The sequence below is a fragment of the Lagopus muta genome, chromosome 5, assembly GCF_023343835.1.
Source record: "Lagopus muta isolate bLagMut1 chromosome 5, bLagMut1 primary, whole genome shotgun sequence".
Classification (NCBI taxonomy): Eukaryota; Metazoa; Chordata; class Aves; order Galliformes; family Phasianidae; genus Lagopus; species Lagopus muta.
The window spans coordinates 51,723,683-51,737,957 of record NC_064437.1 but is presented as its reverse complement, the minus strand read 5'-3'; the positions used below and the strand labels follow the sequence as shown (position 1 = coordinate 51,737,957).

Sequence of the window (14,275 nt, the reverse complement as noted above, 5' to 3'; positions counted from 1 at the left end):
TGAGGCAAATGGAATTCTATAAATTGGAGCAGCTCAAGGAACTGATGCCTGGGAGCAATCAATGCAGCTAGAGTGAGGAATCATTAGGAAATGGCATCAAAGGCTCAATCAGCAATGCAAAACTTTACAACTGCTGCCTAATCATGCAGCTGCCTTTTTCTATTTGATGCCAATTTTACCAACTAGAAGAACTTGAAATTCCCAATGCAGAAAAATGGTCTGAAATTCTGGGTATGTCCTGTACAGCTTGGTTTTGACAGGAATGCACAGCCCAGCACCAGAGTTCAGGAACAAAGATTCTTCCCTCCATGCCATGAACATTTCTACTGGTGGGCATGAAAGAGTGATGAAACCGCTACATGGGGGACCTCTCAGGTGACCAACTGTTGATGAAGTTAGTCCAGAAAACTATGAAGTTACCCAGAATTGAGGAAGAGATTCAATTACACATCTGAAAATTAATATATACATAACTTTGTACATACACAAGTTATATATACATAAGGGAAATACACATACTTAAACCCATATAGATATATGGAGCACACACCAGAAATATCAGACTTCATACGTACTGCCATTGCTGCTGGGACCTTCATGTAAAACACAGCAAGAAGGGGAACACTTCTGCCTATTTTATGCAATAATTTCAGAGGCTGGACAGTCACATTCAACCCCATCCTCTGACTAAATAAATTTAAACCAAATTCTCTTATGTCCCACTGCCGTGCTCTAGTCACCATGCACTAGTCTGTTATAGTTAAGAATGCCTTCAACTTCTTCTGAAGTTGAGCCAAAATGCTCAATGAAAAATTCAGAATGTAAAAAGTGAGGCAACATTTGTTTACACAGAGTGAATAGAGTTCTGCATGAACGGAGCATTCATCTGAGAGAAATAAGCTCTTTGTTCTGGCTTTGTAACTGTTTCTGTATCTTGTCTCAGAAGCAGTTTTTGTTGCTACTGAAATTCAGCTGTCGCTCAATAATCCATGTGCTGCTGTTCTGTGAACTCTGTTTATAAAAACATTCTCTAGTAACGACAAAGCTAGACCACTCACTTTTTTCTCTCCACCTATCCCAATGGGACACCAGGCGTTCCTTTCCCTGACCTGTTCACCTCAGCAAGGATGAATGATAGAGTCTAAACCAGACCACAAAATGCTGGAATAAGTTTACACAGGAATGCATCTATATTCAAAGCCAAAAGAAAATTGAAATGGCAATGTGAGCTAATGCAACATTATACTTACATGAATTGAAAACAAACAAACAAACAAAAAAAAAAAAAAAAAAAAAAAACAAGTAGAGTGCAGCAATGCCTGCAGTAATGCAATCTCTTCTTTCTCTGTTCATGGTACATATCTAACAACAGGAACAGTGCTAAATATATTCTATATATTTTTAGCGAAAAATAAAATACTCTTTACACAGTATGCAACTGAAGCTGTATTGACACAGATGGCTCAGCCTATATGCCTACAAATTTCCCATGAACCTCTATCCCACAAAGGAATTAATCTCTTACTTCCTTGAAGAAGTTTCCTGGAACCATTAAAACCATAACCTGTGTACTGCATTGCAACTTTTCCATTTAGCCGTGCTACTTTCAAGTTCAGCAGAGAAACTGTGTTCTCTTTACTTCTGCCCATTCATCCCTGATGATGCTGCATCAAAAGAATAATAGTGCTGATTTAACCACATAGTTCCCAGCAGCTTCCAAAAGAAAAATCTCTAAACTTTTCAGCTAAGAGAAAGGCCCTTTTAAACTATTCAAATAAGGGTAGGGTTCATAGCTTAGGAGTAAAACATTGCAGGATCCTTCACTAAGAGCTGCTGAAAGGAAGGCAACATCATGACCTCAGTGACATTCTTTGATGAATCTGGGCTTTGAAACAGTAGCACAAAACTAGAAAGCTGTGAAACAGCCCACAGGTGTACTGTCAAAAAGTATTACAGTGTTTTAAGCTTCTTCTTTTTTTTATTTTTTTCGCTCTTCAAAATCAAAGCTGATTAAAAAAAAAACAAGAAGAGTACAATTCTTCTCTTTCTTTTTGTATTCTGATTTTGCTGGCAGGTAATCTTTTCAGTAGTAATGCTACGAGCCTGTATATTACAACACAGTAGAGAGGATGTAGAGTGTTGTAAGCCATAGAAATTCTGGAGAAAAAAAGAAAAGAAAAGAAAAAAAAAAAGAACACAAAGCATTGAAAATGTTTGTCCATAGGTTTAAGCTATCTTATTTGGGCTTGATTTTCACAACCACTGTGCACCCCCCCCCCCCCCCCCCCCCCCCCTCCTTTGTGATATTTTCTTTGTGCTGGGATCTCTAGAGAAATCCTAATCTTTTCACCAAACTCTTGGCTTCCAGCTCTCTCACTGCACTCATTTCTGCCAAATTTTATCCTTCAAAAAAAAGAAAAAAAAAATCAACAGGAACAATTTATTTTCTATTTCTTTCCTCTCAATTCCATTTAATGAAAACACCTCAGGGTGACCTGAAAATCTTCTACCATTACCAGACCTCTCAGACAACCACTGCTCCCATTAACGTAAGTGGAACTTAACGGAATGGCAGAAGGGATGAAAGGCTGCACTTGGGGACAGGCCCAAGAATCAAGTCTGCTTAAAAAGGTAAAAGCACAACCTACAAGAAGAAACGCATTCTCTGCTTGGAATTAAGGGAGCGGGATAACTGAGGAAGAAGCTATATATAAACAATAAAGAGATAAAAATAGAGTTGTTCCTCAGCAGACATTAATTGTCACAGCTTCATTACTTTTCAGTGCAGCATAAAGTTTATCTGCTAGAAGTCTACTTCAATACGTGCATTTTCCATAGAGAATTATGATGGAAATCAGAGAGATCTACAAAATTAGTAATAATCTTTTAGCATTTTGAAGACCAAAAGTCAGCTGAAGGAAGAGAAATTCCACTAGGATTGTATCAGGAAAGGTCTAGTGTGATGCCCTGACATTAAATCCAGTTGAAAGGCTCTAAAACATAACATTTATTCCATCAGATAAGTTTCTGTTTATTTGGGGAATGTTTTTTAAATCTTTTAAAACCTCTTAACCCATTATACATTAATTAAAGTCCATGGGTCAAGAATCAGTTCACAGGCATTCTGTCCAGGCTATCTACACTGAAAGCTGACTGCTTAGCACTGGCGCCTATGATGATTCACTTCATACAAAGTGCTGCTCTTTGACATGTTGAAATGTACTCAGTTCCTTTGAATGGTACAGGTAGTAAATGTCAAAAATATATTAACTGACCAGAAAGGTTGAAAAAGAAACAAAACATTATTTCTGACATGCTGTATTTCTGATCCAGGAACATTTTGAGGTACTTCCACCTATTATAATTGAAAATCTTCCAAGTTTAAAGCTGCTTGGAAAAGAAGAAAACTGAATAGAAAAATCCTTAGATTAACAATTCATCTGTGAAATGTGCGCAGTCAAAAAATGTAGACATCATAAAGGGCTACAATTCTCACAGTGGATGCCATGAAAATTGCTAATCTATGGGCTGAAAGGAAGCCAGAATTCCTGGAGCTGTATACTCAAGTTTTCAGATCAGCTGTCATCATACCATAAGGTAACAGAAGTCCACTATACCTAAAGTGGAGCTCCCTGAAAAAAAAAAAAAACTTGGGGGGAACTACTTCCATTTTAAGAAGAATGTGTATCTATACATGTATAATTTCATATATATATAGTATATATATATTATATATATAATTCATTTTTTTTAAGTATAAGAACAGTTTTACTGTGCCACCCAAACCTCCATTTAGCCTAACTTCTTACCTCTTACGGGAATATACAACAATGCATAGAGTATTCCTGATACAACCTTCAACTGCAGCATTCTGAGCTGTAGGATACATCTAGATAATCAAGATAAATAACCAACTAGAATAACATCCAATTTCAAAAAATGATATGTGAAAAAGAGTCAACTTAAGTACTACGTAGGCCTAATTCAGTGATTCTGGAACATACATATATATCTAAATGTTATTATGTTCATACCCGCTTTTTCCATAAGTTAACAACTTTATGCAGAAGTTCATCATCTTCCCTCTGTCCTGGATTGGTGATCAAAAAATCAATATCATGCCCAATCTTCTTGCCCCTGAAAGCAATGAATAACAAGAAGAAAAAAAGAGTTAAATTCTTGTTGAATTTCACACTACTTTCAAAGAGAATATATATATATATTTGGCTGCATTATAAAAAGAGAATCAAGTGATTGCAATGTTTCCTGAAACACAATCAAAATTGAATCTTCTCTTTCTTTTATCAGGTCTGTCATTTTTCTCTGTTATCTAATAATCTAAAGTTCTGATGCATTTTCTCCGTTGTTCAATTAGATACTGCAGATCCAAGTAATGATGTTAAATCTCTTTCTTCCCCTTAAGTCTCAGAAATGAAGGTCTTAGTCATTGCTGAAAAGAAAAAAATCATAATCAAAATACCACAATACATCTTAGGAGTCCAGTGCAGTAAGAGCAGAAAAACTTTCCAGTATAAACAATGCAGTCTTAAATTTTTTTTTTTTTTTTTTTTTGCTTTTGATTGACTTTTTTAATGAATTGTCTTTTTTTTTTTTTTTTTTTTTTTTTTTATGACAGGCATAATCCCAAATATTTTAAATCTTTTCTCTTTTATGTATAATGTTGTGTTTTGCAGGGATTGGTTTTGGGTTGTTGATGATTTTTTTTATGATTTGAAAAATCATAAAAAACCCCTTTTGTTAGGGGTTTTTTCTGAGAACAATTCAGCCCTAATGTGACTAAAGGTTTTTATTAGACTTACTAGGTATTGAAAATTATATCCATATGCATAGTTTAATCATAAATGCTCTTAGAGAAAAATGATGTCACAATCTTTCTTTCCTACATTTAAATCTAGACATTCAACTTGCTTTTCGTCTAGTTGCAAATTATTTTATTTCTAAATCGTATTAAGATGTAGTTATCACTGGACAACAGGAAAAAAGCAAGATATTTTGATTGCTTCCTTTCAGAATCATAACATATTTGAGAAAGTTAAAAATTATCCTAGACTGCAAAACATCTGAGGCCTGCAGAACCAATACAAACTATTCACTGCATTTGAAATATTGCAGTAAGAACTGCACACACGTTTATTTATTGGCTGTAACCAGGCCAGCCTGTGGAGAAAGCACAGTCATTTCTGTAGAGATGTTTCTGAAAACAGGTGCAGTAAGCAGGAGAAGGAGTAAACACCCAGAATCTGAAGTAGCAGCACTTGACTGTAGCACAGCTCCAAAATCTCCTGTGTTAGTTGGAAAGTCTATCTATCTCATGCAGCTATATCACAAGGGTACGTGATGTTATAGTTCGGGTATGTTTCAATTCAATTCTGTTCTCAGTATCAAAGAAGTCGTAAATTGTTACACAAGGAGTGAAAATTGGAACTATCAAAAAAAAATATTTCTTCCTTTGTATTTAATGAAATGATTCCTTCTCTTGAAGTAGTGCAAAAACTGAACTTGATTTCTTAGACTTGCAAGTTTGTAGGAACAGAGCTGATTGGCAGATGTCTACTACCATTTGCGTGAGTAGAACAGTGTTAGCAGCAAGATATAAGGAAATGAAAACCTAGGTTTCACATTTGACAAGCAGTCTAACTCACTATAATGAAACTATTATGCCATGTCTGCAGCAAAGTCAAAACTGCTTAAACAGGTGGAAATGATTTCAAAAGAAGTTTCAAACAAAGCATCAGTCTAGCCTTAGAATCTGAACAGTAATTCAAACTCACGAATACTTAGTATTCCAAGTAAAAATTTCTAAGTGTTTCTGTAGGATGACATTCATTATCTCATAAATTACCATAATAATTCACAATTCTTACATAGCACTTTTTACTTCATGTCTCAAAATTTTGTTTTGTTTTGTTTTTTTTCCAAATGGAAGGAACTTAATGTTCCTATCTTAGAGATGTAGAAAGTGACGTAAGAAAACTTGCCTAAATTATTATAAAGAAAAATAATCAAAAAAACTTGGAAATGGATGGAATCAGAAGTTGATTCCTGACTCTTCCTCTGGTAATCAACACATACTGAATGGATGCATATTTTAATTTTATCTACAGCTGCCTGCCTTAAGCTGGCTGTAATAAACCCAAGATGTTCAACCAGCCATTTATTTTGCATAACAGAGTGCATTTTCTAATATGCTTGTTATGATTGAAGTTATAATATTTAGAACTGATATAAAAGCATGCAATATATAATTAATGATACTGTCAACCATATTTCAGCTTCTCTTTGAAATGGTTCTTATTGGGTGAATTTCCAACTGAATTTGTTGGCTGTTATTGTAACATTTAGTCAGATCTCCACTAGTGCCACTTGCAACATTTTTTTTATTATTCCAAATAAATCTATCACCTTCCTTGCAATAGAAAAGCAATATGGTAAATTCATAAGCTGTATAATATATATTACTCATGGCTCATAAGTCATGTAGAAAAGTGCATGTTGGTCCAGTCCTTCATTCCGATGAATTTGAAGGGAACATGGTCATTGATTACAGCAGAGCAGAGCCTTTCCTCGCATATACATATATATTTACACACAGTATAAGATCAGATAGAGACAGGTTATTCTGTCCAAGCTCAAAGAGAATATGTATATGTTTATCAACAATTATCTCCATTTGCATGCCAACAGTTTTACTGAAGATGAAGCAAACTGTATACCCTGATATGATATAATAAAGAACTCGAGTTAAAAACTGTGGTGCAGATATCTGATTCTCAGATCAGATTTGAAACCCCAGAATTAATCATCCAATTGAGTGCCTCAGAGATGAAACATATATCTCTTGTTCATTACCAAAGTTCAAGAGGAATGACATGGGCCTCAGTCTTTTCAATCCTCACCATATTCAGGAAAGCAGGTTCCTTACACAGAGTTATAAATTGTCTCCGCCATGACACACCATAACCAAGGATATTAAATACGTATCCTTCACTTAGAAATGAAAACATTTTGCTTGAAAAACAAGCATCAAAATGATGCTGTGACCACCTATTTTTATCTTGTATTCAGTAGCCCACTGATTGATACGCCAATCCCTCTTCTTTTATTGACTTATTTATCTCAGTTAGGAATACTGGCAATCTTCCTGCTTTACAGGAGGCAGCTCCTCAGTCATCTCGCCTGCATCCCACAGTGGTACATTTCCATGACCACAGTTCAGAAACAGTGTTTGAGTCCATGCCAATGTCCACAGGTTATTTACTTACTTGTTATTAGCTCTTGGATTAAAAGCACTCATCCGGGAAGAAGAACACTCAGTCTGATGCTTTCATAGCCAGGTTATTTGTCATCGAGTGAGCCTTAAATATGAAATGCAGAGCCAGTGTTTGGTGCAGGGAGGAAAGTCCTAGGAGTTCTCCTCTCTAAATGGGCATTCCAACCAGTACACTGTATCACAGTTTTTCTGGCTCTACAAATCTTCTATTGTATATTGCTAAGTGCCATGAATCCATGCATGCTAGTGGTTTTAGCACACTAATGGATAGTCAGAGATTGAGAGATATGATTCTGGCAAGTCAGTAAGTACTCTAACCACAAGGTTTTTATATAAGAGTTGAATTATATTATTTAACGAAATTGTTCAGATCCCTTTATATAATCTTTCTTCTTATATTTAAATCTAAGCCTAAATCCTTTTCAGGATGAAGCTATGTAAGAAAACTCCCACCTTGAAGAACTGAGCCTGCAGCTCAGTTTTTGTCCTAATCATCTGTTCAAGCCTGACAACCACAAAAGACAGAACACTTTATTTAGTATGTTCAATTCTGGGCTGACTAAACTTTTATAAAGTTAATGATTGACTGCAATGGAACACTTACTTTTAAAATTGTTGGAATTTTCTTTTTTTAATTTTTTAATACAAAATCTAGATTCCAAATCATTAAATAATATGAATTAAATTTAAATATAAGGATCAAAAGATAGTATGGTAAGGATAATCACATTGTCCTGTTCTATAATTTCAACTTAAGCAAGATTCAATATTTTGGAGTACTCTGTATACAGAGCATTTTGAAACCTCAGGACATTCTATAACAGGTAACCCATATCAATGGCAATTCTGATAAGCTGGTTTTAGCTGAGGAGAGACAGACTGACATTTCTCTACCACTAACAGAACTTTCCTATTGGAGGAGCGTAAAGCACCTTTTATACAGTAATGAGTTATGTTTCAAAACTGAAAATCAGTTAGCAAGCACTGAGCTTATAAAGTGTTCAAGTGGATACAGAAGATGCTTTATTTTCATGTGTTCTTGCCTTAGGTAAAACTGCAATCTTTTCTTAACCTTGCAAGTCCTTGAAGCACGTGAAGTACAAAATGAACATCAACAGTCTATCTTCATAAGAATAACTGCATTTCATGCTCAGTATTTTCTTGAAAACATAAGCATCAAAGAAAAATCACAGGCAACAAAATTCCCCTGGATGGATCTGTCATAACACTGACTTATTATTACCTTTACTATTGATGCTATGTTGAGCATAGAAATATTACTTCACAGTGTTGTCACAATAGGCTAGGCCTTCCCTGCAAAATAAGGAAAGGAATTTCTTCTTTGAAATGTTGCAGCCTTAGTCCTAGATTTGTACACCTCCACTTTCTGTATCTGCTCCCTTCAGTTGTGAAGACCATCTGCAGTAGCAGCATATTTCTTCAGCTGTGGTCAGATGGTACCTCCAATATCTACTGTATTCACAGCATATACAGACAGGCCTGTAACTTCCAGCTAAACTTGCTACGCAATAGTTACCCTTTACTGTTATATTCTGTCCTCAGTTTTCTGTCAGATATCATATTTATCATATTGACCGACAGTATGTTTTTCCTCTTTTTTTTGGCCACAACACAGGTAATTTATTTTTCAAATATTTTGTGCTCTATTACTACGATCTCACTCTTGTCTATTTGCTTGGAGCCCATGGAAATGCCAAGGAAGAATACTTACATATAGATACCTCTTTCACAACTCTTTAAAATGTACCTGCTTACTTTCAAGTTCCTAGAAGCGCAGTCTGATAGACATAAGAATTTTCTCTCCTTTGATAATCCAACCGTAACCTTGCTGTGGAATGAACCTATTCTCAGGTTGAATGATTTACCTCAGCTTTGTTCTTTTTGCTAAATAAAAAATTATTTTCCTGATTTCTGATAAGAAATGCAGAGGAATCTTCATTTTGCTGGCTGGTTTTTTTTTTTTGCTTGTTTGTTTTGTTTTTTTTTTTTTTAAACCAGAAATCCACTTTAGTATCAGACTTTCCAGAACAGTTTATTCTTCCTCCACATCTGCCATATTCTGTAATTTAATCAGCTCTCAAAATAATCTTAGCACAATCACTTGAGCACTTCTGGAGGAAGAAGACACTCAAGATTCTGAAGATAAACAGGAAGATCACCAGAGATAACTTTGGCACACTGGCTCAGACTTCTCACAGCTTGGACAGCAGGCCAGCTAGCAAATTTGCATTTCTTTTGACAAGAAATTTCCATTTTCCAAATGGAAAACTCTTTGTCTGTTTTCCTCTTCATTTTGTAAGTCACATTACAGTCATAACTCCATCCATTAAGAAAATATTTTCTATCCCTTATTTAGGCAAAGTTCTTGTTGACAGTATGACAGCACTGTACATGTTGAATGAGGTTTATGTTGTGCCTAATCCTTCAGTGTTTGCACATGAGAACACCACCACTGATATCACAGGCTGTAATCAAATGCTTGTAGCAAAGAGCCTAGAGGACTAACAGGGCTAATTTTCAATATCTGATCAACTGTATTAATTAGCAAAGAAACAATGAGAATTAATTACATAATGAACCTTCAAATCATACACTCATTCAACTGCCAGAAAATATAACAATGAAGTAGGAAGAGACAATGGAGGACAGAGATAGATTTGCCATAGACATTTCTGGCTTCATTCCATATGAATATACCTTTTATTCCTGGTAAAACTGTGGGAAAATATTGTTGAGGAAGACACATGCACTCTCAGACACTGGATATTGTCTAACATTTTGAGTTAGTCTGATGGGCAACAGTGTGCTAGAGGGCAACATTGGTGGTTGGTGGAAGGTTGGACTAGGTGATTTTACAGGTCTTTTCCAACCTTAATGATTCTGTGATGGAACTGGATTATATTTAATAAAACAGAACATCACCAATAATATTAACTATCTGATTGAGTAGACTGAAATAATATTAAAAATATTAATGGATGTTTTACCTGTCTGAACTGCAACATTTACATTGAATAAGAAAAAAACTACTGTTACAAAATAGCTGTGTGAACAATGATTGCTATTGGTAAAGATAACAAAAATATCAGGTCATTGGAGATTCCTATGCAACCAATAAAAGTGGTAAGATTTTTAAACTCTTACTTTCTGATCTTTCTAGTGTTTAAACACATTTTGACACAGAATAGGAAAATTGGTAAAAAGAAACTCAGATCAGTACTACATAGGGTAGATAGTGCATGAAGAATGTGAACAAAATATCACGGGTTATAAATCTCCCTTTCTTCTAAAGAGCTGAGATTAAAAAGAATCCAGATGAAAGTCATCTGCAGAACAAGATGGGCAGTAGATAAATGCCGAAAACCAATACTGAAGACAAAGACAAATCCTTTATTTGTAGAAATACATGTATTCATTGTATGTTAAATTGAGTGCTGTCTTCTCTGCATTCTTGTTTTGGGTAATGCAGGGAGGACAGCTCCTAGACAGACATCCCCAAGTGATTTGAAAATGTGAATCCATTTGAATATTTCTTTGAATTTAGATGAGCAAGATGCATAAACATCTAGGAAGACCAAATGAAATTGCTGAAGCAATGATTGTGTGTTAGTGGAAAAGGGATTAAATGTTGCAGAACATTACACATAACTTCAGGAACAAACTGCAGTACAGCACAATGAACTTTTGTTTAGGCAGCAGAGAGGCCGAGGGTAAGAAGCACAATCACACTTTTAAGACATAGCAAACATAGGTGCCATAAAAATACATGATCCTGGGGGAGACCTACAGTATCATTAGCATGCATGCATAGTCAAACATACAATCATAGCTATATTCAAACACCCACACATATGCATACACATTTCATGCTTCTGACTCTTCCAATATTTATGTCATATTTTTACTCTAGGGAGGCATCTTCTTCACTGGGTCTGATCTAACTCTCACTCTACAAGTAATGTCAAATTATTGTGTGGTATAAACTGAGTTTGATCAAAGAGAAGTAGCACAGTAATTCTGTCTCTACCACAGACCTAGTTAAGGTACCACTACCAGTCTTCCACCAGCATATGCCTTCTCAGAAAAGGAGGGAAAGAAATTCCAAATCCTAGGTACTTTGCATGTTTGCGAGTTTGCTTATTAAGCAGACTTTGCTGAGACATAGATCTAGAGAAGGACAATTACTTATAGCCAGATATGAAAATGATTCGGAGTTACTTCCACTCGAACTACAAAGAGCTACACTCTTCTGGTGATCCCCACCATAAGGAGAAAAAAGTTTAGTTGGAAGTACTGGATTGTAACACTGCTAGAGATGGTACAGTGAAGGTAACATCCTGGACCGCTTAAAATCCAGAAGAGAAAAATTCAGTTAATTACAAAGTAATCAGAAATGACATTCATGATTTGTTCTCGACTGAAACACTGCAGATTTTAATGCCATTTTGAACAACTATGCTAATGTTCCCATTCAGAGGTGAGTTACTAGCAGCTTAATAAAAAAAATGCAAAGTAGATTAATAAATAAAACTGTCAGGTTTTAGATAAGTTAATTTACTGAATACATAATTTAATTAGAAATTATTTCAACACATTGCCTTCTGAAATTTTTTTCAGGACTGAAATCTGGACCTAGAGTTAACTTCATTGATGCAAAAGGTCATTGACTTCTATGAGGTATACAGATAATACAGGAAAGAAAATGGCATGTTCTAAGGAACAGGGTAGAAGCAGATCTGTAAAAGGGCTTCTGCAATGGTGATTTTATGGTGAAAGATTTTGCTGAATAGAAGAAATGACAATGTTTCTGAGTGTTTGCAACAAGAACTGGGTAAACAGCTAAAGAAAAGTTTAAAAATTGTCTTGTTTGTGACAGAAATGTTATTCCAGTTTACAAAAAAATAATGTAATATTTATTTGAGGTTATTTCCTCAGAAACTCTTTATTGTATATTCTGATCAATACTATACAGAATATTAACAGCCTGAGTAGTATAACATAAATAATATCAGCCTGTTGCTATCATAAATGACCAGTTAAACCTGGTATACTACACATAAACTGCTCTTAAAATCACAGTCAGCTTTAGCTTAGCAGTTGTTCTTAATATTCAGGTCAGCTTCACATTTTCAAAACAGCATTTAGATTCGAGTGTCAATGCAACACTGATTCACATACATATAGAACAGATAGCAAGAAAATAAATGCTCACTGAAGTGCAAAAGCAGCTCAACCAAAGTTAACTGTCCAAAAACATTGACACAGAGAAAACAGAACAGAATGCAGAGAGTAACTGTTCACAGGTCTGACTTGCAACATGCACTGATTACTTTGTCAGTAGAGGGAGGGGGGAAGAGGAACATTCAGCCAAAATAAACTAAGGGCACTCGACCATGTCAAACTCTACCAACAACTTCTCTTGCTCTCTAGGCTCATGATCTTTATACTTCCATCTTATGTGACAGAGACACAAGACTGGAGAAGACACTAGTGGCAAGATTTCATTTTATAGTTCATTGAATTTGATGAGTCGGAAGTCACAGTATATATCTTCCACCAAAGTGGAGAGGTAGTAAGATTACCCAGAGCTTGGGGTGGTTACACATACATTTTGCAGTTGGATTATGATTTGAGTGACTGGCATTTCAGCCACTGTGATGGACTTGATTTACATGAGAATAGGGCGGCCAGCATAAAATGATTTAAATATTTTAGGAAATCTAAACCCAAACTGACCCATTGGTCAATATCAAAATAAAATTTTGGAACCTCTGTCCTCAGGGATAATTTTTCCTTGGTTGTACAGCACGGGGCTCCTTGAAGGCATAGTTAATAGCTGTGAGATGTTTTAATAGGATGCTGATTAATGGCTGAAATGGCAATAATCAAATCAAATTAACTGAAATAAATTCTGCCACCAGCAAAGACAATTAAATGCAAATTTGACTTCACAATACATCTAACTAAAAAGATAACATACAGTTATGAGATATACTCTGACCTCTTTGGAGGCAATTTTTGGGTAAAAACGGAATGCTGTAGCTTTTCTTACAAAAGAAAACTTTTAGCTTCTTCCGAAGAATTATTTTTGCATCGATTTAAGAATAAAGTAATTTTGGATTAGGATGCCTCCAAAATGAAAACAGAAACTGAGCCAGCATTCTCCTGGACAGCTGTAAATCAGTCTTGTGTTCTACAAAGGTTTAAATTGCCAAAGATAGCATTTAGAAGCTTTTTCACAGAGGCAAATTGTCCAACACAGACTCAGCTGAGCTGTGTATTTGGCAAAGATTAGCAGGTGTCCTCTTAGAATTGCTTAAGGATGGACACTTCATTAAAATGTTACTTTTCTTGCCCAGTATAACACTAATTCTAATTAATCAGAGGCAAAACTTTATTTTCTACAGCAGTGGAAGCCATTTATTTTATTTTTGAATTTAATTCAACTTCATGCTGAAGCAGCTGTGAAAAAAATCCTTTTCCCTCTAGGAGCAGAAAGTTCATTTATAAAACATAGGGGAATATACTTTTAATATAGCATGCACAAAACCAGCACTTTCACTTTCATTTATTCAGCAGGACATGAATGCTATGGAGCATCAGTAGATGAGAAAGTTAGGAAAACACATAACAATGCAGAAAATGCATTAATTGTGAGCATCTTTCTTATCTCAACATGGGGTAATGTGTCACCTGCTGTAGCAGAATGGACCATATCTTGGCATGTGAGTTGGGCTCTGACAGGGAAAAATCACTGAGGCACAGAGACTTAGTGAAAAACCTGTGCAGTACCAGTTAAATCTTACATAAAACCTAATTTCACCCTCAGTGACTACACTGCCTCAAAGAAGTATAGCAATGCGTGCCATTCGCCTGATCTCTCATTAAATATACTTTCAAAGACCAAGTGTATGCTATGCCTGACCGTGTGTGCCTTTTAATTTTCTGAACCAAAAGAAACCT

General features: G+C 35.5%; 1 protein-coding gene across 5 annotated transcripts in view; it reads right to left on the bottom strand.

Annotated features, from left to right (window-relative positions):
- Nucleotides 1–14,275, bottom strand: part of DNTT (DNA nucleotidylexotransferase) — a 267,418-nt gene that overhangs the window by 98,739 nt on the left and 154,404 nt on the right. For all 5 annotated transcript variants that reach the window (XR_007377188.1, XR_007377189.1, XR_007377187.1 and 2 more), the window contains one exon: nucleotides 4,035–4,137. Coding sequence is in view for 2 of the 5 variants with exons in the window: in XM_048945808.1 (XP_048801765.1) it covers nucleotides 4,035–4,137 (103 nt within the window). In the remaining 3 variants the exon portion in view is untranslated. The remainder of the gene's footprint in view (nucleotides 1–4,034; nucleotides 4,138–14,275) is intronic.